At 41.2% G+C, this 25,674-nt stretch overlaps 1 protein-coding gene across 3 annotated transcripts in view; it reads right to left on the reverse strand.

The window, feature by feature from the left end:
- Positions 1-25,674, reverse strand: part of cbfa2t2 (CBFA2/RUNX1 partner transcriptional co-repressor 2) — a 78,880-nt gene that overhangs the window by 35,968 nt on the left and 17,238 nt on the right. Inside the window, exon 1 of one of the 3 annotated variants that reach the window (XM_051933296.1) lies at positions 21,151-21,271. The exons of 1 other annotated variant lie outside the window; for it this stretch is intronic. In XM_051933296.1, coding sequence (XP_051789256.1) covers positions 21,151-21,165 — 15 coding nt within the window. In that variant the 5' untranslated portion in view covers positions 21,166-21,271. Of the gene's footprint in view, positions 1-6,910; positions 7,196-21,150; positions 21,272-25,674 lie in introns of those variants that run through there. One more of the 3 variants, XM_051933295.1, reaches the window with a different exon arrangement.

Genomic DNA, 25,674 nt, shown 5'->3' on the forward strand with positions numbered 1-25,674 from the left:
TACAGAATATTTCTTTTAAACCGGGTATCTGTTAATGTGTGTGTTATTAAAGAGCATGTAAAAGAGACCTTCAAATGACAAACACACCTCAACAGCTCTCCACATTCCATGATGTCACCTAATCAGTACTGAAGTATTTCATTACACGCCAACCTAATGATTCTCATGATTCTGTTATTTTACTAGTGGTCACTTAGAGAATGATACAGTTAGAGAGAGGGAGGCGGCTGATGGGTTTATATATCATCTTATGGTGGCATGATGGCGCAGTGGGCATCACTGGCACATCACAGCACGACGACTCTGATGACCTTTCATACAGCGCATGACCGAAAGGCACCTTTGAAAAAGCATGCAGTGGTACTCAAAGTGATTAAATAAAGTGCAATACAAGAGCATTCAAGTGATGGACTAGGAATAGAAACTGCCTGTCGGCAAAATTGCTTTCACAATTAGCAAAAGAGTGCTGGTGCGTATTTATCCAATAGAAATTATGGTTTTAAAGAAAAACATGACATCTTTACAGGGCTGTGGAGTTGGAGTCAGAAGCAATTATTAGGTTCCTGAAGTCGGTAGAAATGTACTAAATGTAAATTGTAATATAATGTGTTAACATTTCCAATTTCACATATACTAATTTGAATTAAACTATTATTTCTTCCAGACTGAGTTTAAATACTTGGATCAACAGTACAGAGGAATGGGGATTGTGGAAGAGAAGTGAAAAAGAGTGTGCAGGCAGGGTGGAATGGGTGGAGAAGAGTGTCAGGAGTGATTTGTGACAGACGGGTATCAGCAAGAGTGAAAGGGACAGTCTGCAGGACGGTAGTGAGACCAGCTGTGTTATATGGGCTGGAGACGGTGGCACAGGAGACAGAGCTGGAGGTGGCAGAGTTAAAGATGCTAAGATCTGCACTTGGTGTGACGAGGATGGACAGGATTAGAAATGAGGACATTAGAGGGTCATCTTAAGTGGGACAATTAGGAGACAAAGTCAGAGAGGCGAGATTGCATTGGTTTGGACATGTGCAGTGGTGAGATGCTGGGTATAATAAGAGAAGGGTGCTAAGGATAGAGCTGCCAGGCAAGAGGAGAAGAGGAAGGCCTAAGAGAAGGTTTATGGATGTGGTGAGAGAGGATATGCAGGCGACTGGTTTGACAGAACAAGATGACAAGCACAGAAAGATATGGAAGAAGATGATCCGCTGTGGTGACCCCTAACGGGAGCAGCCGAAAGAAGAAGATTTCTTCTAGACTTTTGATAAAAACACAGCTTCTTTTTTTTAAATCTTGTTAATTTAAGTTTTATGTCAAATGCTACTCAGTGTTTGAGAGTCACAGCAACGTCACCACAAACTTTGAACACATTAGGGTGCTAAACAGTAGCCTGAGGAGTCCCGATGGCAGCGATGAAATGTCTTGTGTCTCGTGTGCGGTCGATCAACATAGCAAATATACAAGTCTAATTACATCTCCACCAGGAGGTGCTCTCTGGCGGCACTTTTAGCCAGTGGCACATCCCACCACAGTGGGGGGGGGGGGGTGGCAATTCATGGCATCATCCCGATGTGCTCGTCGAGTTCATTTTCAAATATCTGCACAATTATTTTTATTTATTTATCGGTCGATTGGCTGTGTTACTTGTCCTGTGAGTCTGAATCCGTTTATGTTTCTGCTGCTGCATGCATCAGAGTTTCACCTTAGGATTCAAGAAACTACTAGCGTCAACTGATCAAATTTCATTGGGACCTGAATGACTAGCAGACGATACGCCATCTATCCATCCACTTTTTAAACCCATTTTAGCCAATGTCTAATCCAGTAGCACTGGGTACAAACTCGCCTCATCTACCAGGACATGCCGCCGCTGTACTGCTACACTACCAGTTATGGCTCTCGCATTACTTCACTCACAGCGTCTTAATATTTATACGGGGACACTAAGGACCAGAAAAGGCATCTTGTTTCACATAAATGTATTGACGACTGCAAATTAGCAAGTGTTATGTTGTAAGTGTCATGGAGGACTGATGTGCATCCCAGTCGAGAGTTTTTGCCCGGCTGGGAGGCCATAAAGAAAGGACTACAGGAGTGAAAACACAACCTGGCCGGAGCCCCCTTTAATCTTCGTCCTGACTAGGATCGACGTATAATGAAGAGACTGACTGGATGAATGTGGATATCAGTAGCAGTTCATACCCCCACACAGGAGGTGGCAGTGCTCCTCTAGGCCAGTGTTTCCCAGACTTGGTCCTGGGGACCCCCTGTGGCTGCAGGTTTTTGTTCCAACCAGATTCCTAATCAGTGACAACACCGGATAGCACTCATCTCATTTAATTAGCTGGTATTATTTTTTTTTTATTCAACGTTCAGAAAAGCACAGCAGCATGATTTTTAGATTTATAACACATTTAGAAATATTTCTGCTTTTGCTAGAGATTTAAATGCTTAACTCTCTTTTGTTGATTTCGTTATACTTTGCCCTTTCTCTGTGCAGTTTTTCCCCCTTCGTTGTATGTTAATAATGATAATTTAAAACTAGCAGATCAGACACCCAGGCAAACAACACACAATAATCAAAGCTGCAACTACTTTAGCATCACACCCACTGATTAGTCAATAACGGATTAATTAAACAATTACAACACCTAGAAAAGTAGAATGAAAAACAAGATGAACACACTGTTAAAAAGAAGAAAAAATACATTATTCCTATATAACTGCTTGGTACATTAATATTTTTTTTTTTTTAGCAAACTTAGTTTTCTAATTTCTAGATTGTTCCCTAAACACAGAACTTGGGAAATAACACATCACTTAATTAGCCCAGGAGTTCAATTAAAAACAGAAGCTGGTTGGAACAAAAACCTGCAGCCACAGGGGGTCCCCAGGACCAAGTCTGGGAAACACTGATAGGCTGATCCTAATCAGAACACCCGTAGGGTTGCATGGGAAATGCAGTGTGGAAGCAGGACCCTGTTGGGGTCCTTGGGTGCCACCAGAGGGAGCTGCCGTGGGAGGACAACACTGGTTTCCATGTGACCTGGAATTTCCCCAGTGACATCAGAAGCATTCTCAGGTGTTACTTGAAAAGGAGCCTGCTGTCCACACTGGGGAGTCAAAGTCGGGTGGAGTGGGAATGAAGAGGATTGTTTTCTGGGCTGTTTATACTTTTGTTGTCTTAACCTGTGTGTTTAGATAATGTTTATTAAAAAAAGAAAAGGGCTATACTTGAACCCCTGACTGGTTTGGGTCTGACTGTGTCTGGGGCTCAGTGGCACCCTCTACTGGTTACAGTGTGCAAAAAAGTGTCTTAGAATGGACTGGCTGTTCTGTGCAGCAACATCATTTGTTTCTATAGTACAAGCTCATACAGGATAGCGATTCAAGGTGTTTTCCAATAATAACGACTAAACAGAGTTACAAAAGAAAGTAAAAACTAAAGGACAATTGTTTATTATTACACCAGAGAATCACAATGTCCATCGTAATTTATAGTTATTTGCCAGGGAGGATATGAACATAAAAACTCCAGTTGGCGGGATTTGAGAGAAAATAAAATTTTGGAAGATTCCCAGGCCAAAAGACAGCCCGGTGTCCTCTGGGCTTTCTACAGTCCATGAATGAATCACCATCGCTAAACGGGGGAGGGTTTTTCCCCCACCTATTCTTCTAATGCTGGCGTGGACTGGCACTGGACTCTTAATCCTCAAAAAGGTAAGCTGGTTAGAAAATGGAGGGAAGGATGAATTAGGCAATTAGAGTCTTTATACTTATCAAGTAAAATTTACTGTCATTTGTACGTTTGCAGGCCTCCTCAGAACAGCTGACAAAAATACAATACAAAAACAAACAAAAAGTATATACAGTGGCCAACATGCTGCAGTTTATTTTGCACGTACAGTATATTGTCATGCATGCACATCAGAGGATCTCCTTACGGACTCTAACCTGCTGCTAATATGGTCTTCTCCTCCTCTCCCTGCAGCACTGAGAAAGCACCCAGTGGGGGGGGACCTGACTGCGCCCCTTCTGGTACCCCATCCACAAGAACCCCCCAGTTTCCTAAATGGCAAGAGAGACCTGAATGAACCAAGCAAACTTCTGAGAGCCTGTCATTCCTGCACACAGACACACACACACACACACACACACACACACACACACACACACACACACACACACAGGGTGGGCAAAAGTAGCTTTACAGTTGTGAGTATGCAAGGCCGGCAAATTGAGTGCTTATGAGATTGTATCAGTTATTTGAGTTAATAAAGTTATTACAATAACCATAACCTGCAGGTCTTTTTCCATATAACTACTGTTATCTTACTTTTGCCCACCCCAGTACATACATATAATCTATATCTATGTAGATGTAATATAGTGTGTATCTATAAATCTCTATATCTATCTATATATATATATGTGACGATAGATAGATAGATCGATATATCAATATGAAAGGCACTATATGATAGATCGATATGAAAGGCATTATATGATAGATAGATAGATAGATAGATAGATAGATAGATAGATAGATAGATAGATAGATAGATAGACAGACAGCTTGGCAGGATTTCAGCACGGAGTATGATACATGCACAAATATTCCAGAGTTCAAGTGTCTTTGTTTTAAAAGTGTTAGTGAAATTCAATGCAAAAAATTTTAACAATAATAAAGAACAAAATCCTGATAATACACAAAAAAAAGGAAAACTGGTCTATGATGCTTGTGCTTAAGGCTTACTGTATATTGTGTATCTTAGTTACGTTTCTTTAAATTTCTACATGTCATCACGTTATATGCTATGACATAAACTGTACACCTCTACATCTTTCCATTTGGAAGTAAATATCCGTCTATCCATTTTTCCAAACTATCTTTATTCTGAGCAGGTTGTAGGGAAGTTGGATCTTATTCCAGCAAGCAAACAGTCTAATCTGTCCATATTTCTTATTTAACCAACACTGTTACATCACATACATTGCAGAGCAAGAAGGGTTTTCCTTTATAAGTTAGCATATAGGGGATTTTAAAAAAAAATCTCCCATTGTCTATGTAACTATGAAATTTTAACATTTAATTCTACCTTTTTAAGACAGGCTCTTACATTTCCAGCCCCTAATTTTATATGACGAGATTACAGACAATTCCTATGTTTCAGTTCAATAACAGCTACAAATTATTGTAAATACTCTAAACAGACACAATTTAATCACAAATACAAAATTCACACATACCTAATAACACACATTCACATTCATTAAACCAAAACTGTTAGCACAAATCCTTACCACAGAACCCAAAAGGTTTACAAATTAGATTTTCATGACCCTCAATAATTAAGCTTATACAAGATTAAAACTTCAAACAAACCCTTATCTACACTTCAAGCCAACTGCTGCTAGAATAACATAATGACTGCAATTTAAATGACAAAAGGCAGAAATCAGTACCTGCAGGGACAGTGTAATAAGAATCAACAATGGCGCTGCTTAACAAGGCTTTACAAATGCCATGTAATGATATTCAGTTACTTACCAGATTCATACACTGCATTAATGAAGGAGAATGACCAAACCTGTGTGACTGCAGAGTTCTTTTATGAAAATGTCTTCAAAACAAACCCCTTCAGACTCGAGAGACTTAACATTGCATTTCAGCCATGTCAACATTGACAATCCAACGGAAGCACGAGTATAGTCTTATCACGTTTTTTTATTCCAGCTAGCTGTAAAATCATCCCTTTAAGCACAAAGATTTTTACAGGACTGTACAGTTGTCACATTATCTAATAAACTGAAGTTAAATCCATTTCAATGTGCAGATTCAGCCAGGTGACGTGACAAATCAAACCTGACCTGAATATGACGTTTTCAGTACATTTGTAACTCTCTTCCGATTTTTTCCAGCTAGTAGAATGAATGATCACAGTTTATTATCCCTTAATGTCCAGAAACCGTTGCCCTTTCTTTGGCACGTCCCTCTCTCCATGTTCAAACAGCCTGGTGTCTGAAGATTTCACAGAGTCCACAGCTGGGGAAGGACACAACGCCGTCACTTTTTACTTGGAATACAACAAAACAAGCAAGTCCCAAGTGGATATTTTCTAATAGGGACCCTGTCCAGTTCATCACCAGGATTGCTACACGCCTGTTAACTATATTTTTGAAAGCACATGCCATAATTGATACGTAATCTGCACCTTGAACAGACTCGGTTGTAAAAACATTTCTTTAAAAATGGATTTTAGCCCAACACAACAGTTCAGTTTAAGTTCAACTACTTTATTCTCACTCTGGCTTTAAATAATGAACCCACTGGTCAATGCAAACTAATGACACAAGGGGAGCGATAAGGCCCCATCATGAGCTTAAAGCTCAGTCCATGCAGGCACCTGAAGGCAAAAGCAACTTACTGCCCGTGTTAATAAGCAGCATCTTCACAAGTCTTAAACAGTAAGAAACAGGCTAAGTGCTATAAACAAATTTGGAAATACAATTCCTAACTAAGCAGATAGACATGAAGTGGTTTACATGAAGCAGGAGCACCGAGCAAACACTGGAAAGCAGGCACTCAACACAGGACCACCGCATCACTGACTGCTGCACTGTAATAAAAACATAAAGCTTTAACATTTAGGACCAGAACTCAAATAGATAATCACATCCCGCAAGGGAAAACAAGCATTACGGGACACAAAGCGTATTTGACTATGGAACTCTTACTGGACTTCATTTCAAGACAATTGTAAAGGTTTATTTCCTCCAAATTACACAAAGGTTCAGCTTGGACGTAACATAAAACATCTGAACACTAAACAGGCCCAAATGTTTAAGCAGCAAGCTTTGTAACACTTTACATGGCCTCTGTTCTCTGGGGGGAAAAAATTGGATTCCTTACCTCAAAGCAGAAAACGAGAACCAAATGGGAGTCCTTATATCCGGAATAATGTCCTGCAGCCTGCAAGTTGTGCTCCTCTTTCACATTCACCTTCCTCCAGTATCCCGGTCCCTCTCCGTCATAATTCAATCCAGACGGCTGTTGCTTGCCTTCTTTTCTTCCCCCCACACCTTCATATGTTGGACATGTGTTTGCTCTCCCACATATGCAAACTCCTTTGGTGCCCAGGCAGCTTGTCCAATTCTGTGGAATCACAGATGGGTCCCAGATGGGAAGGGCTATCCAAGCAGACTGGCTTTCTCTACCACGCCAGCGACACTGCCTCCCCTCCCCTCCACTCCACTCTCGCAAACGCGTACACACACACACACACACCGTCCTCTGTTTCCAAGGGCCGTCTGCCAAGCTGACGTAGCCACTTATCCACCCCTTTGGTGGACCCTGGCCAATCTGCAGTTAACCTGTTTAATATATTTACTGACAGCCTGGTAATTAACATAACTAATTAATTTGGCACACACAAAACAAAACAAAAAGCCCGTCCAAAACATACAAATCCACAGCAGCTCTCCCATCTCCACCGCCAGTTCACGTTAGAATTTTATTTTAACGGTTAGTAAGTTTAACCCCAATTTGTTTTTAAAAAGTTTCCTCCCCTCCAATCTCTAACCATGTAAATCATTCTAACCTTTTATCAAAGGAGCAACAGACTACAGGGGTGCACTAGCGACTTTCTGTGTGCCCTTATAGAGGCCCGGTAGTGAAAGCTTACAATGAAAGGCTAGACGGTTCAATGCCCAGCTCAAGAAAAGACCCTTCATGCGTATGTACTCCCGTCACAAACAAACCCACCTAAACAGCTCTGCTATTGTTACGTACTTATTAAGCTTGTTCCTTTCAAAATGATGCCATATGAAAGTTACCTTACTTTATGGAACATGAATAGTCAATAGAAGAAGAATAATGGTTAAAGCAAAATCCTTGTCTACCTTGAAGAGGAATCTGGGCGAGATATTCGGACAGCTCTGCTATTCGCTAAACAAATGAGCTTGATGGCCTGAATGCTTTGCTCCAGTTTGTCACATTTCATTATGTTAAAATATATTATGACAAAGTAAAACACAGCACTCGCACTCAGAGTGCAATACTTTCAAGGTGAAATGACCAAGCATCAGTTTCAGTTTAACCAGGCAAAGTCGTGTAGGAAGCCAACGGATAAAAGCAGAGGCCTTTGTTTTTTGTTATTATGCAAAAGTCCAAACCTACTCAATCTGAAGTACATCCAAAATGAATGAGTCAGAGTAATCAGAATAAAATATTAAGGGTGCAATTTAAAACTGATGTGTTAAACAGATGCATTAAAATCCAGACAGGATTTGCTCAGCATGCACTGTATCAAAACCCTTCGCCCTCCATTAAAACACAACCAGCTCTGCAGAACCGTAAATCACCAAGTGCCTTCCACCTTTACTGGGGTCACCAGTTAGACTAGCCTGCACATCGCGGGGAATGTGGGCAGATGACCAAGCATTCACAATCTTGTTGGATTCGAACCCAAGGCACTGGACCCAGCAACCACGGCACTACTGTGTTGCTTAATCTTTGTGAAAACATTTTAAAATCTGATGACAAAAAGGCATGATTCAAGAAAACTGCCGACTTTTAAGAAATTCAGTTTAGCGTGTCACCGAGTTCAGGGTAACAACAATTACACGTATCAATATGGTGAGCGGTAAGAGTGGGTTACTGGTGTTAGGGTGTGAAGAAGCCTGAAATCCATTCAGCAGGTCTTAGGATGTTATGTTGCTATAGAAAGCACCGAGCCTGTTAATATCAAATCATTCTGAATTTCCACATCACCAGATAAAACAAACAAAAACACATAATGAGGTGGTGGAATAGCACACTGCTAGAACTGCCACCTCAGAACTGGGTGATCAGAAGCCCCAGTTAAGGCATTGTGGTGGCTCCGAGGCTATGGATCTGCGCTGGTCTCTGGAAGGGTTCTGGTTCAAATCCCATCACTGCCAAAAGGGATCCTACACTTCTGGGCCCTTAACCTGAAAACTGCTCCAAGCTGTACAATGGCTGCCCCTGCTCCGTGACCCCAAGCCCCCCCAAAAAGGTCACAAATGACAATTTCCCCAAGTTAATAAAGTATACCAAAACTGTATCAACAGGTCAATGTTTTTGCTTTGAAATTGCAACAACCTCCTGCAAAGCAGTTTTAGAACATTTGGCTCGCTTTTACATTTTAAATATAAACATAAAAAGAGGCAGAGGAGTGTTTAGTGTGGTTTGCTGTAAACATTTACATTTCAGAGGTACAAAAAAAAAAAAAAAGTTTTCATTTTAAACAACTGGCATTAGTCAATTCCATAATGCAAAAATGAACAAACAGGTGCACCCCATTAAACTATCACCCCAGCTTTCAAGGAGTAAACAGTCTAAATGAAATAAAGGCAATCTGTTTAATACGCTCCCCTCAAATGACAAGTTTCAGGCACAACCACTGCCACATGCAAGGCTTGGTTATCGGTAATTTTCAAAGCTAGCTTTTGAAAGAAGCACTGGGTAGCATTGGAGGTTTTCCACATATTCTGGGTGGAGTAGTCATGTTCTCTACGTTTGCACTAAACTGCAAGGCAAAACCGCGGCCAGTTTTACACTGCCCTATAGACATGGGCTGGGCCCCATTCCTGTTTTTACTTTAGGCTCACAGAACCAAGCATTCCAGCTCATTATGTGGATTCTGTACCAACATAAGCAACAAACTCCTAAAATGATGATGATGTTCTATGAAAGCTTCTACTAAGCTGTTGGAGACACTATGATGCCAGTCTTTTTGCCCAAAAGAAGGACTGCTGGTCTAGCACGGTTGCCTTGGGATCTTTTATTGGTGTGGACCAGTTTTTTTTTTTGTTCTTTATTTTGCCTTATAAACTACAATTTCTTGTATTAGGAATTTGTTACCAGCAATTGGGATTTGAACCAGCAACCTTCTGGATACCAGCACAAATCCTTAGCCTCAGAGCCACCACTCCACCCCATAATTGTTCTGCACAGTACTAGCTTTTTGAGTAAAATGGACACCCAAGTGTGCTGGACCATGTGCAAGTACTTTTTGCTGTCTGGATGAGTGTTTTTATAGGACACGAAAACCTCCATACACAACAATAAAGTCCGATATCAAACAAACGAAGAAATGGGAATTTGCACAAACAAAAAGTAGAACTACAGTATGTGCAGATGAAGGACAATGCTTTAGATTTCTCAAAATTTGCACCGTGCACGTATTTTACAAAGCAGTGCGACACGTCGAACAGGAAGCAGTGAATATGTAGATGGTAATAAACACACAGCAGAAAATACCCACATACAGAGTACAGATATGTATGTTTATAACCATTCAACTCCATTTTGCAGACTAAGTACATGTGCCATTTCAACCATCTCCATCACTCGGCACACATTACATATTTTCGGTATTTATTTATTGTTGCCACAAAGATTTTGTCCTAGAACAACCTTAATAGCAAAAGTTAAAACTGACATATAAAAGCAAGGGAAACTAATGTGCAATGAAGACAAGAGTGTGAAGTCAGAGAATTGTGTATAAGGAAGTGTTTTGTGTATAACTGCTTTTTAACTCTTTGAGGGATATTATTTTTTCCAAAAAACAGTTTCTGAAAAGCAATGGTTTCACACAGAAATCAACATAAAACGTCTGTTGCTGCATGCTGTAGCTGGCTTGCTCCCATGTTGTCTTCACGTGGCTGGGGCAGTAGCAGCACCGGTCATGGTCGCTGTGCTTTGCAATCTGGTTTCTACTTCTTATCATTGTTAAGTGACAGCCCTCCTGGTGAACATTGCCATAGGCGTGTCAGCTACATGAACCTGTTCAGCACCACAACTGGGGACCAGTCAGCTGAAGCTGCAACCTCACATTCGTTTTCGATCACTTGTATCAAAACCGGAGTCCGACAAGTCATAGTCCAATTCATAGAAGATAGGCAAAACGTCGTCCACAGAGTATTTTGCTTTACGCATTCGCTTTGATCTCTCGCCATTATGTCAGTGCCATTTTTTTCTCTTGTTTGCGCCTTGCTACTCACACGAGTGCAGGAAATCTCAGTCAAACCAATGAAGCTAACTTTCCTTCTAGCAACGAGAGTCCAACTAAAACATAACGGTTGGTTTTGTCACAGTTTACAGACGATTACCATCATCAAGTCCTCCTTTTGACAAGAGTTGACATCAGCCCTGAAAAAGAGTTAATTCAATAAGGAGCACAATACACATACAAGTACAGTAATCCGTCGCTATATCGCGCTTCGCCTTTCGCGGCTTCACTCTATCGCGGATTTTATATGTAAGCATATTTAAATATACATCATGGATTTTTTTGCTGGTTCGCGGATTTCTGAGGACAATGGGTCTTTTAATTTCTGGTACATGCTTCCTCAGTTGGTTTGCCCAGTTGATTTCATACAAGGGACGCTATTGGCAGATGGCTGAGAAGCTACCCAGCTTACTTTTCTCTCTCTCTTGCGCCGACTTTCTCTGATCCTGACGTAGGGGGTGTGAGCAGGGGGGCTGTTCGCACACCTAGACGATACGGACGCTCGTCTAAAAATGCTGAAAGATTATCATCACGTTGCTCCCTTCTGTGCAGCTGCTTCCTGAAGCGACATGCTGCACGGTGCTTCGCATACTTAAAAGCTCGAAGGGCACGTATTGATTTTTGATTGTTTTTATCAGTCTCTCTCTCTCTCTCTCTCTGACATTTTCTGCTCCTGACAGAGGGGGTGTGAGCTGCTGCCTTCATTGCAACTGCTTTATACGGCGGTGCTTCGCATACTTAAAAGCCAAACAGCCCTATTGATTTGTTTGCTTTTTTCTCTCTCTCTGACATTCTCTGCTCCTGACGCGCACTCCTTTGAAGAGGATAATATGTTTGCATTCTTTTAATTGTGAGACGGAACTGTCATCTCTGTCTTGTCATGGAGCACAGTTTAAACTTTTGAAAAAGAGACAAATATTTGTTTGCATTGTTTGAATAACGTTCCTGTCTCTCTACAACTTCCTGTGTTTCTGTGCAAATCTGTGACCCAAGCATGACAATATAAAAATAACCATATAAACATATGGTTTCTACTTTGCAGATTTTCACCTTTCATGGGGGGGTTCTGGAACGCAACCCCCGCAATCGAGGGGGGATTACTGTATATACACATTACATTCTTGTATGCTTAAATGATCATGTATATAATCATACATGTTTCATGTATACACATAGAAACCTGTACCATTTCCATCTATTCAGAATTTCCCTAAGGGATTAATAAAATCAATATACAGTATATACTTACGTTGAAGTTCTCCCGCGGATAAGTCGAGAAATACCCCGGAAATACCGTATAATTTCCTGTATTTTATAATGTCAGTCGTATAAGTCAAATGCAGAAAACTCACGCTATTGGTCCAAGAGATTGATATGCTAACGCCCACCTGAGAGAGTAACCACGGAGCACACGGCCTACGTGACCACACGGTAATACCCGTACTAATCCAAAGTGACATTTACACTGTTTTGTGTTTTTTGTATCTCACCCCCTCATACACCTTTATTGTAAGAGCATCCCTTATTTACGATGGAACGTTCAATCAGAAGAAAATATGAAGCTGGTTTTAAATTAAAAGTCACTGAAGTGGAGAAAGAAATTGGTAACTACGCTGTTGCAACAAAATTCAATGTGTCTGAGAAACTGATGTGAGATTGGAGGAGGCAAGAAGATGTAAAAATTAAGTGTTGTATTTTTGAATGGACATACAAGTCAGGGTCTGATTTTATGATCGATTTTTCAGGTTTCAAGACCCGGCTTATATGCGAGTATTAACGGTAATCTAATTTTCTTATTAGGCCAGAGCCTTAGTTGCACAGACGGCCGGACGTCCTGTTATGGCCCGTGTCCTCCATGTCTTCAATGCAGCTAGGCTCCGTCACTAAAGGACTTTTAACCCTGAAGTCTGCCAGCTCAATTCACCCCTTAGACTCAGTATATGACCCTCAGCGAGTCACTTGACCATAATGCTCCAACTATTTAAAAAAAATAAATCCTTTAAAATAATTGTACCATATTCTCATCTTGTGTGTCACCTTTGACAAAGTCCTAATGTAAAGCAATACATAAAATTTGTGTTTTACATACAACATTAATTAACATACAAGTAATTACCTCCTTCAGAGTTCTAGGTTGTGTTTTCCATTACAATCAAGAACTAGATAATTAGCTCAATTCTCATGTTAGTAAAAAAAGTACTAAAGCTGCATGCATCCTGTCTAGGGTTCTTACCTCTATTAGACCCCCGGATGTATGAAATAGCCTCCATAGCCCTGTATTGGAAAAGCAGGCTGGGTAAAAGAATGAATAGATGGCAGCTTAATTACCAAATTGAGCCAAAAGAAACGAAATGTTGGTTAACAAATTTACCACCTGAATTAATTATTTGTAAGTTACCACATTAAAAAAAAAATCCAAACATGAAGCCTCATATGACAGCAAATAGCTAAAATATATTTCAAGATGTCATCCGCTAAAGTAGAAGTGTGTGAGCAACCAGGGACCTAGAATGCACTTAAAATGGTAGTAAATGGGAACAGTGAAACACAGCACAGTCTCCCCCCCTCCTCAACGTAGTCGAATTCTCTTCGTATTCTGGCCTCTGTTAAGTTTTGTGGCGTCAGTGGGAATCATGTTGTTGTAATTAGGGGGCCTCAAGGGGGGGTGGGGGAGAACATACGTGAGGAACTTCCAAGTTTGGCCATGCAAATTTAAACTTTCAAAGCATGCTGCAGCCAAAGCGAGTCGGGCCAGGCCACCAGAAGAAAGCAGACATTACTGGAGCGTCATAACAAGGATCATTTGTGCACAGACGCACCATCTTCATCATCAATTTTGTTACCTGACCTGCTGCTTTCTACACAAGTAAGACTTTGTCTCCCCCTTTTTCTTTTTAAAGGGGTTGGGGGGAGGCAGGCATTGAGTTTGTACTGGCATCCCCATTCCCCACCCCCCCCACCAACCCATGGCTCCAGAGAGTCTGACTATCCAGCACTGCTGGGAGCGATTAGTTTAAGCAAAGCCTGACCTGGCTACCCACCCATGGAAAACTTTCAGATCTCTCATTACACTGGAGGGGAGGAAGGAGCGCACATGTGCGTGCACAACCACCGAAAAGGAAGCGGAGGAAAGAGACAGAGCACATTCACAAGCAGATCAGACAACCAAATGCCCTTTTTCTGTTGAATGTGTGGCGACAGACATTTCATACTGGCCTATAAAGCATGAAAGCAATTGAAAGCAGGTAAATATGTCAGCAAGTGGGGCTTTCTTAGCCTGCTGTTCTGTTAATTCTATCTGCATCCCCCATATCCCATGCCTTCACGCTGTATTAGCGCATAAGTAAATCAAAGAGGACTACTTTTGAATGCACAGCACTCGCCAAATAAAAACACACAAAAAAAAAAAACACATAAGTCAAGCACAAGAACTATGTGCACAGGTTCCAAAAGGTGGGATTCTATTTAATCTGTGTCTGCTGACTGCGGTGGGCTGGCGCCCTGCCCGGGGGTTGTTCCTGCCTTGCGCCCTGGGTTGGCTGGGATTGGCCCCAGCAATCCCCCCCGTGACCCTGTGTTAGGATATAGCGGGTTGGATAATAACTGACTGACTGTGTCTGCCTAGGCAGCCATTTAGAACAGTGTAGCACCCTTAAAAGTGGGGGAGCAGCAGCCTAACGTGTCAGACACAAGGCAAAAAGCAAACCTGCATGGGACGCTAGAAATCTGCTCATTCCATTGAAGAACACAGACATTTGTCAGAAACAATTATGAATGTGATATGTGACAATGACCAAGTCTTAAATAAATTCACAATAGTGCAAAGAACTGTAAAACGGCTGCGTTAAACAAGAATTTAAGTTGCTTTGGGTAAAAGTGTCTGCAAAATTAATCCAAATGTAAGAATTGTTAAACTCCGTAACTCAGTTTATTTATATGTACACACATACACATATCTGGGATACCTGATATGCAGACTTTTATACAGTACGCTTTATTAGCTCTAGGTCATAACACAAGGAGCGATTCCTTGACATAAGACATTGATCTAGAGCGACAAAATAAGATAGTGGGCCAAGACCAAGTGGTATCAAATGGCAGGGAAAGGCAAAGGTGGGCTGCTATCATTTTGGTAGCAATTAAAAATGTGAGATTCTTGGTCTTGGACCCCTTTAACCGGAAGTTGTGACATATGGCGTGTTGGTTGCACATGCAAATAACACTTTCACTGCACTACATGCATGTAACAATTAAAATCACTACTACTAATTTATACACATTTGCAGTACATCACTTCGAATTAAAGCAATTATTTATTTTTACATCCCTTGATCATAGCCACACTGACCTCTCTGCTCGTGTTCTGTCACAGGACTTCAAAGATACATTTCCAACAAAAAGTTAAGCTCATTCTCCGCTTGGGATCGCATATTTCCGACTAACTTCTTCATCTCTCTATCTTCTCTAATGGCAGCTTTTTCTCACCTACTGTCATGTTGCCTCCTTTTATCAGCCCTGGCTTGGTTTCTTCCTTCCCCTCCAGTATGTCACCTGCTCTTTACTTTTCAGTTGTACACCTGATGAAGGCTATATAGTCAAAATGTTGCATCTTTTATAGTGAAAATGTGGCGTCTTTAACCTTTTTTCCTTTTCAGTGTGAAAGTTACTTAACGTTTATCCCTCAACTGCACACATACAGAATACATACGTACAGTGACCGCTCCAGACACGCAGGTTTGACATTTGTGGTTTCGGTAATTTGCGAATCCTGAATACTAAATATTTCCAGAGTCTGATGAAAGATCACAGAAACATATGCCTAAGCCAAAAAGTATTTAAACAACACTGAAAATAATTTGTATCACATAAAAATAGTGGTGGCTCTGAGGCTAAGGATCTGCGCTGGTATCCCGAAGGTTGCCGGTTCGAATCCCCGTCAGTGCCAAAAGAGATCCTACTCTGCTGGGCCCTTGAGCAAGGCCCTTAACCTGTAATTGCTCCAGGGGGCGCTGTACAATGGCTGACCCTGCGCTCTGACCCCAAGGGGTATGCGAAAAAAACTAACAAACACTGTTGTAAGTCGCTCTGGATAAGAGCGTCTGCTAAATGATGTAAATGTAAATGTAAAAATCAATGTGTTATGCAATATTTGTTATTATAAATGTGTATCTTTAACCCCTTCACCACCCTCTGCCGGATATATCCGGCACCGCTGTTTTAATGCTAACGCCATACTGCCGGAATTATCCGGCACATTTGCCTGTGGTTATATGAATGCCTGGCAAGTAGTATAACTGACGGTTTGGCGTGGGTATTATTACTACGTTGTATTTCGACAAGTCTGTGGTTGTTTTGGCCGGTCATGTGACGTGATTCGCATGTAACAGCTGTGAATATGGCGAAACGTAAACTGACTTCAAGTGAGGCTTTGCAGGAGATTTTGGACAGTTCTGATCATGATTGTAGCAGTTCTGAAGAAGATTTTAGTGACAGTGATGAGCAGCAACGTGCGCTGCATGATATTGTGAATGAAGACGCATCGGATGACGGCGCTGAGTGGGTGTATCCCCAGCATCTCAGCTGGCTGCTGCCCGTGGTGAACTACCTTTTCTGCATTCGTTTGAGGGAACGTGTGGCTTTATTGTTGATGTAAACAATTACACTGCTGAGCAGTTTTATGAGCTGTTTGTGTCACCTGATTTGATTAGACATTTTGTTCATCAGACAAATCTGTATGCAGCACAGTTTATTGAGAAAAATCCCATTTACCTCCACATTCCCGTGTTCGTGCTTGGTTTGACACTGATGAAAACGAAATGAAAAAATTCATTGGGATTTTGATGTTGATGGGAATAATCAGAAAACCAGATATTGAGATGTACTGGTCTACAGATCCTATGTATGCAACACCTATTTTTGCAGCTGTCATGACACGTAACCGATTCTCTTTGCTGCTGAAATTCTTTCATTTGAATGACAACAGAAACGAGCCAGATAAGAAAGATCCAAACCGCGACCACTTGTTCAAGCTACGTCCTTTGATTGATCATTTATTTGAAGCATTTCAGTTGCCCTACATGCCAGGACCGTCAGTTGCAGTTGATGAAAGTTTATTGTCGTGGAAGGGCCGCTTACAGTTTCGACAGTATCTACCATTGAAAAGGGCACGGTTTGGTATCAAGATGTTTTGCTTAGCTGAGAATTCAGGTTACATTTATAGATTTCGTGTATACACTGGCAACTTGCACAACATTTAGTGGTCAATACTGCTTGAATAAATGTAAAAAATGTAAAAAAAAATGTAAAAAAGTAAAAAAACAAAAATTGTTCAGATTTCGCCTGGCGTGGGGAATATTTAGGGAGTTGGCGGTTAAAGGGTTAATATTCTCTTTTTTTTAACCGAAAATAAACTGAAAATAATGTGTATCATAAAAATTAATGTGTTATGCAATATTAGTTATTATAAATGCATATCATTAATATTCTTTTTTTAACTGAACTGAAAATAATTTGTATCACATAAAAATCAAACAATGTGTTACACATTTATAATAACTTATATTGCATATCATTAATACTGTATATATATTTTTTGCTTAACCAAAAATAAAAGCAGTATGGCATATACGTCAGCTAGCTTCCACCTTCACTGCTCCCTTAGTTATTCATCAGATCTGGCCTTCTCCTCCCATCTTGTTCACTCTCACGTCTACCTGAAACTTTCTCAGAGCTCTAGGAAGCCTTTTTGGCAGTGGCTTTTCTCGAGCTTGTGCTCACTCACTCCTTTATTTCCTTTCTTACCTGTCCCTCTTCTTTTTTTATCCACTTGGCTAAACCCAGCCGATGCTGAACACATGCACAACGCAGTGGTGCTACACAAAAGGACTAAGGAGACTCGAGTGGCTGGAAATGTTCTACCAGTCGACAGTAGCCACTGTGGTGTTCTATACACTGTGGTCTTCTGGGAAAGCAGCCTGAGCTCAAAAGCAGCAAAATGACGGAACAAACTTATCAATAAAATCTGGACACACTGGAAGCTGTTGTGGAAAAGAGGATGATCACAAAATTGAATACCATCATGAAAAATCTCTTCCATCCACTCCAGGAGGCACTCTCACAGGCTCACTCCACCAGTGTGCTAAGAATCACCTCTGGGGGTCTTTTCTGCCCACTGCTATCAGGGAGTTCAATCCTTCCACTCAATGTACTTGTTAAGTTTATTTGTATTTATTGATTGATTGGCTGTATTATCCATCCTGAGAGACTGTGTCCTTGTTTTTTTAGTTTTCTGCTGCTGTATTCTAGAAAGTTGATTCAGTTCATCCGGATGTAGTTCTTTTCCAGGGAGATACGTTACATCACTCATCCTAGTGACTTCCTCAGTCTCAGTTGACTGCAGGTTTCTCCAACCTTATAAACAGTACCTTTGCAGAATGACCGAAACTAGCACCATTGACCAACAATGGGCCGTGTGATCAACGATATGCCAATTGTCCATTGATCAATGGCCATGAGTACCATTCACAGACAGATGGGGAATGGCTGCAATCACTGCATTGTAAGATGGTGAAAGATGTACCCTTAGGCCCCCTCCTCAGTTCAGAGATGGTCGTTCCTTTTTCACGTAAATGGCCTCCTTGACAGCTCACTCAAACCAGCATTCCTCCCTGTCCAGGATGTGCACATCTTCATCACTGAAAGAGTGACCACTGCCCCATAGGTGTACATAGACTGCAGAGTCCTGGCCTGACGAGGAAGCTCGTCTGTGTTGTGCCATCCGCTTCATCAGTGGTTGTTTGGTTTCCCCGGTGTATAATTCATGGCAATCCTCTTGGCACTTAACTGCGTAAACTATATTACTCTGTCTGTGCCGGAGAAACCCAGTCCTTGGGGTGGACCAATTTTTGCCGTGGCGTGTTTTAGGGTTTGAAAGCCACCGAGACCTGGTGTTTTGAAAAAATGCGTCTCAGCTGTTCTGATACTCCTGACACATAAGGGATCACCAAAGGTTTTTGCTTAAGCAGTGGTTGTCCTTCCTTTCTCCTGGATTGCTTAGAGCATTTTTTAGGTGTCTTCCCTGCTTTGATGACCACATTTTCTTAGGGCCTTTTTGATATGATGTTCTTCTGCTTCCCTGGCCACTGTGTCTGTGGGTATGGTGTTTGCTCAGTAATGTAGAGCCCTGATGACACCTATCTGCTGCTGTATGTTTGTATCTGAATATTCCCCATGGGATTAATAAAGTATATCTAATCTAAAATCTCATATATATTTCATTAATGTGTAAAATAGTAAAGTAAAAACAAACAAATATGAATATTTAGCAAAGCCAGGCTTGCAGAGGATATTAACACAATTACTCTGTTTAAGACAAATTAACTGCAATGCTCTGATAATTTAAAATGCCCCTTGGGCACTACCAGGCTCTCTTTACTTTATCAGCCAGGGCTCCAAACGCAGGGCATGAGGGTGCTATCAAAAGTGCTAAATAACATAAGAAAACACTTAGAATGAGGAGAACATGCATGGTTAACCCTCATGCCCTCAGGTGATTGAATCTTAATGGTCCACTAGAACATCACCTCATTAATTTAAATCAGTCAAAAATCAACTCAATGTTCAGTGGAGTTGTACATGTAATTCGGGGGTCAGCAGCACAGTGTCTGTGGATACTCCATTAATGATCCGGGCGGCGACCCCCCCTATGTAGCACTCCATGAATCACATTTTACCCTAAACTCCATTTAAAGTAAACTTATAAATAGAACAGTAGGTAGAATATAACAGAGCAGCAAAAAAAAAAAAAAAAGGTCCCTATGAGAAAAAATTGACTATAATTATGTCCCATACTGGCAAATTCTAGCAACACATAGCTGTAAAAATTACATGCTGATGCTGTGGCAACCAGGATGCACTCAGGCACTCATGTGATGGTTTTAAAATATTGGAAGTTCAACAAATTAACATCAATTAAAATACTCAATATCTACCTAATACTCATACCTGCCATCTTGCAGCTGCACACTGCAAACAAAGGGTTTCTGCAAACACCATTTAGCCTCCAGTGGCTTCCCCACATTCTGTTTGCATAGGGTGGCAGTCTTAACACAGCACTAATACACCAAATTACTTTGTATTGTGTAAACGCCGCCACAGGAGCACCTGGATAACAGGCCTAAAGCAGCTTCCTACAAGCAATTAACTTCTATAGTTTCTTTACAAAGTCAACAGTTCAGTACTCTTAGGGAGTAAAACAAGAAAAAAAAATTAAATGCAAGCTTTTCAAAACGTATAGCACACGAATTCAGCAATTGTAATATTTTATAATCAATAAGACTGTAAAAAACGATGCTCTGCAGATGTATTCCTAAATCACACAAATATCTATAAGGCTAAAACAAATCTTATTTTATAAAGTGATGGCTCTTCCCAGGCACTTCACAAGTACAGACACATTTTACAATTATTTACATGCTTTTCTTATTACAGATGACACATGCACAGGTCAAGTGACTTGTTCAGGGTCACACAATGACTCATTGTGGTTCACTCCATGCACTTTGCCACTTAAGCACACGGTTCAATTAAAATGGGCACCAGCACACCTACTGAATATTTATAGCAAATACAGTACAAGAAGCAATGACAATCACACACAAACTGCAGCATATTCTATTCATTACAATGACAGGCTAGATGCGACCAGCCCCGTCACTATGGAGAAGATGAAACTTGAAGGGACTTACTGCTCACGTGCAACTTCCCATTTAAAACCTTAGGGGAAAACGGCATCAAGATGGGTTGAACTTTACTTTGTGCTCGGTAAAATCTGTCAGCTAAAAGGGTTTATTTTCTCCTGAAAGACATGCAGGTTAGGTGCATTGGCGATCCAACATTGCCCCTAGTGTGTGCCCTGTGGTGGGCTTGCACCCTGCCCGGGGTTTGTTCCTGCTTTGAACCCTGTGTTGGCTCCAGCAGACCCCCCGTGACCCTGTTTTAGGATATAGCGGGTTGGACAATGGATGGATGGATGGAGGACAAACAAGACTGCTCAGAAAAGCAGTCTGGTGAAGTAAGTAACAAAGGGGGAAAAAAAAATAAAAAAATTTCAACACACTTCATCTTGCCTCATATACAAATAACGTGAAGGATGTGAATCAGGTGGCTGTTGCTGTGTGTGCAGGGAGCATTCCTTCAGGGCAGAGAAACTCTTCCGAGGCTCCAGATGAAACCGCGCACCCTGGAGCTTTTCCCTTTAAGCTGTCACAGCTGTGTTTTGCCAGCACAACTGAGGGCCACACCTGTGAATGCAGATAATACAGATGTCTCAAATGTGGTTAAGGCTGCAAACACCTGGTCTGCAGGATCATATGAACACCCCCCCCCCCCCCCCCCAAAAAAACACTAAGGGCTAAGCTGCATGCTGAGTGCTGAACAAAGTATTTCCCTTTCAACACTTAGATTCACATTTCAAAATAAAGGCAATCAGTCAGTCTCTTGAAGTAGAGTGAAGCTGTGATTTATTCGGCACTGATATTGCACTTTAATAAAGACAACATATTAATTTTAGTCAAAATGATTTACTGCCGTAAGAGAGGGAAACAGACAATCCAGTGGCATAACATGACAGAAATATAGGGAATATATATAATGACATTTACAGTCATATGAAAAAGTTTGGGAACCCCTCTTAATTCTTTGGATTTTTGTTTCTCATTGGCTGAACCTCCTTTTAATAGATGACATGCCTTATGGAAACTGTAGTATTTCAGTGACATTAAGTTATGTGCAATATGCATCATAAAATTAGACAGGTGCATAAATTTGGGCACCCCAACAGAGATATGACATCAATACTTAGTTGAGCCTCTAGACGCTGTCCTCCTATAGCCTTTGATGAGTGTTTGGATTCTGGATGGAGGTATTGTTGACCATTCTTCATACAAAATCTCTCCATTTCAGTTCAGTTTGATAGACAGCCTGCTTCAAATCATCCCATAGATTTTTCGATGATAGTCAAGTCAGGGGACTGTGACAGCTATTCCAGAACATTGTACTTCTCCCTCTGCATGAATGCCTTTGTAGATTTTGAACTGTGTTTTGGGTCATTGTCTTGTTGGAATATCCAACCCCTGCGTAACTTCAACTTTGTGACCGATGCTTGAACATTATCCTGAAGAATTTGTTGATACTGGGGAGAATTCATCTGACCCTCGACTTTAACAAGGGCCCCAGTCCCTGAACTAGCCACACAGCCCCACAGCATGATGGAACCTCCAACAAATGTGACAGCAGGTAGCAGGTGTTTTACTTGGAATGTGGTGTTCTTCCGCCATGCAAAGCACTTTTTGTTCTGACCAAACAACTCCATTTTTGTCTCATCAGTCCAAGGCACTTCGTTCCAAAATGAATCTGGCTTGTCTAAATGAGTATTGGCGTACAACAAGTGACTCTGTTTGTGGCGCGAGTGCAGAAAGGGCTTATTTCTCATCACCCTGCCATACAGATGTTTTGTGCAAATTGCGCTGAATTGTAGAATGATGTACAGATACACCATCTGCAGCAAGATGTTCTTGCAGGTCTTTGGAGGTGATCTGTGGTTGTCTGTCACCATTCTCACAATCCTGCTCATATGCCACTCCTGTTTTTTTCTTGGCCTGCAAGTCCTGCTGGGTTTAACAGCAACTGTGCCTTTGGCCTTCCATTTCCTGATTCCATTCCTTACAGATGAAACTGACAGTTCAAACCTCTGAGATAGCTTTCTGTAGCCTTCCCCTAAGCCAAGAGAATGAACAATCTTTGTTTTCAGATCTTTTGAGAGTTGCTTTGAGGATCCCATGCTGCCACTCTTCAGAGGAGAGTCAAAGGAAAGGAAGCACAACTTGCAATTGACCACCTTAAATACCTTTATATCTCATGATTGGACACACCTGTGTATGAAGTTCAAGGCTTAACGAGCTCATCCAACCAACTTGGTGTTGCAAGTAATCAGCACTGAGCAGTGACATGCATTCAAATCAGCAAAATGACAAGGGGACGACCCACATTTGTGCACTGCCAGTTTTTCACATACGATTTAATTTCATACAACTAAATACTGTGTCACTGTTCGGAAAACACCGCAGTACTCAGATGTTCCTAGGAAATGAAAGACATACCACTGTTATCTTTTTTATTGAAAGTAGTCAGTTATTATGCAGGCAGAGAGGGGTTCCCAAACTTTTTCATATGACTGTACATCTGTGCGCCCACTGGTACTACACTCAATGGGCATTTAACAAGCTGTTTATGTTGGCAGATGATACGAAACTAGGTGGAATGGCAGCTAATCTAGAGATGTCCAGACCATTACAGAGGGACTTGGACAGCATGCAGGCTTGGGCAGGTTTGTGTACAATGAAATTTAATATACTGTAAGTAAATGCAGAGAATTACATTTAGCAAGTACAAATTTTACATATGAATATACAATGGGAGGTCTGAAACTTGAAAGTACCCCCTATGAGAAGGACTGAAGAGTCACAATGGATTTGTCTCTGTCTACATTCAGACAGTATACAGAAGCCATTAAGAAGGTTGCATTGCACGTCGTGCAGACAGCAAGTCAAAGGAGGTTATTCTTAAACTTTGTAAAGCACTGGTGGGGTCTCACTTGGAGGAAAAGTGTGTTACAAAATAAAACTCCAGGACAAGGGAAACTAGGCCGATTCCAGGACTAGGAAGGGTTGGCTACTGATGCCCATTCTGTGCCGATTCCTGCTTTGAGTCTCGGGATTAAGCCCGTTCAACAGTGGATGAAAGGAGTTTCAAAGCCTTAGCTATCAATCAGGCCCCGTTTAGGACATCAGTGCCCAATACAATTCAAACTTCACTTCTAAGCAGCAGCCATCAGCACACACACTAGAGGCACAGCTTGCCAGGACCAAAATAAATTCCTGAAAACCTCTGGGGGTAAAAAGTTGCTTATATAGATCAGTCTGCAAAACAAAATAAGACTTAAGACATTTTTAAGGTTCTGGGTTAACAGAAATGGGATGGAAGAAACACAAATGATGAAAAAAAGAGATTGTGGCAGTATTATATTTTTACCAGGAGCACCCATTATGCTAAACATATTCCAAAAACAAAGCAAATGATTTTTCATAAGAATCCTACAACATCTAGTTCTCGGCAAGACTCTCATACCCTGCAGCCAAGGTCAATGTGTCACCATCAGATAGACAATGAGAGAGGAGAGGGGGGAAAAAAAAAAAAATCAGATGAATGGCAATTAATCAATGCACTCCTCACTAAGCAGAACATGAATGTTTGCCTCAAGTTTGCCAAAACATACTTGGATGAGCCTCAAGAGCTTTGCTTCAAAATGAGATGATGAGTCAGAAGATGATCTTGCTGGCAAACATGAACCCTGTCATTTCTGGAGAAAAGCTATTACTGCATTCCACAACAAGAACTGAACACCACCAGAGAGAGATAGTGTGGAGGCAATTTGCTGAATGGCAACACAACAAAGTCAAAAACCTTATTCAAGCACATGGGCCACTCGTGCACACTAATGAGGCTCCAATCAATGGGCTGCCTGTCAAAATTGTTCGGTATTCACCACCAACCAATCGGGAGTCTAAATTGGCTGGTCTCAAAATCCAATTGTTTCATGCTCGGTTCTTCTAAACATTATAGTAATGGAGTTGCAGTGCTCCTCTAAACGTAGTAGTGCTATTGCTGGGAGGTGGCCTGTAAAGAGGAAACTGATATCTTCAATTTTACGTTTAACAAGATGGGAGTAATAAACCGAGAACCAGAAATCAGAGGAGTTCTTCTCTACAAGTGGAAGGAAGGCCAATGGATATGTTGTCCAGGTGAACTTGGGTGGTGTCACTCAACTGACTCGGGGGGGGGGGGGGGGGGGGCTTGGGGGGGTGAACAAAAATACTCAAGAGCATCACATCTTCAAATTAAATTAAAAGAGAAGCTGCTTTAACAAGCTCAGGATGTTTCATTTTGGTCTTTGTTTAAAAATGCCACTTCTCAAATGAGATTGACAGCTAGGCAGCATATGTTATATAGCAGGGGTCACCAACTCCAGTCCTGGAGGACCACCATGGCTGCAGGTTTTCATTCTAACCTATTTTGTTTAATGAATGCCCTGTTTGTGCTGCTAATTAACTTCTTGTGAATTCATTTTAGTTGAATTGCTTGTTTAAGATTTGTTCCCCTGAATTTCTTCATCGTTCCTCCGAATTGCCTTCCTTAAATGGAACCCAAACAGAAATGAAACGTGAAGTGAGTGAGCCAACAGAAGACCAACTAAGTCAGGGCCTCAAACTCCAACCAATTTCACTCCAACCAGCTGCTTAATTAGGTGCTGATTCTTGTTAAGTAAACCCGTTCTTTAATTCCATGGCTTGTTGCTGCTCTTGTGGTGCATTAGCAGACATTTCCAAAATTGTTGATGTTCTCTCTTCTAAGAGTTCTGTTAAAATGTTTTGTGGACCTGAGCAGATCGACATTCCTGAGACCTTCATCTTTCTTTATTTTCAGATATTGTATGGTGGACACCAGTTGTTTTGGCTCATTTTGTATCTCATGATTGTTTGGTTGCTAATTACGGAAAAATAAACAATTCAGGGGTCTGAGTCTT

Source organism: Erpetoichthys calabaricus, chromosome 10 (assembly GCF_900747795.2).
Source record: "Erpetoichthys calabaricus chromosome 10, fErpCal1.3, whole genome shotgun sequence".
Classification (NCBI taxonomy): domain Eukaryota; kingdom Metazoa; phylum Chordata; class Cladistia; order Polypteriformes; family Polypteridae; genus Erpetoichthys; species Erpetoichthys calabaricus.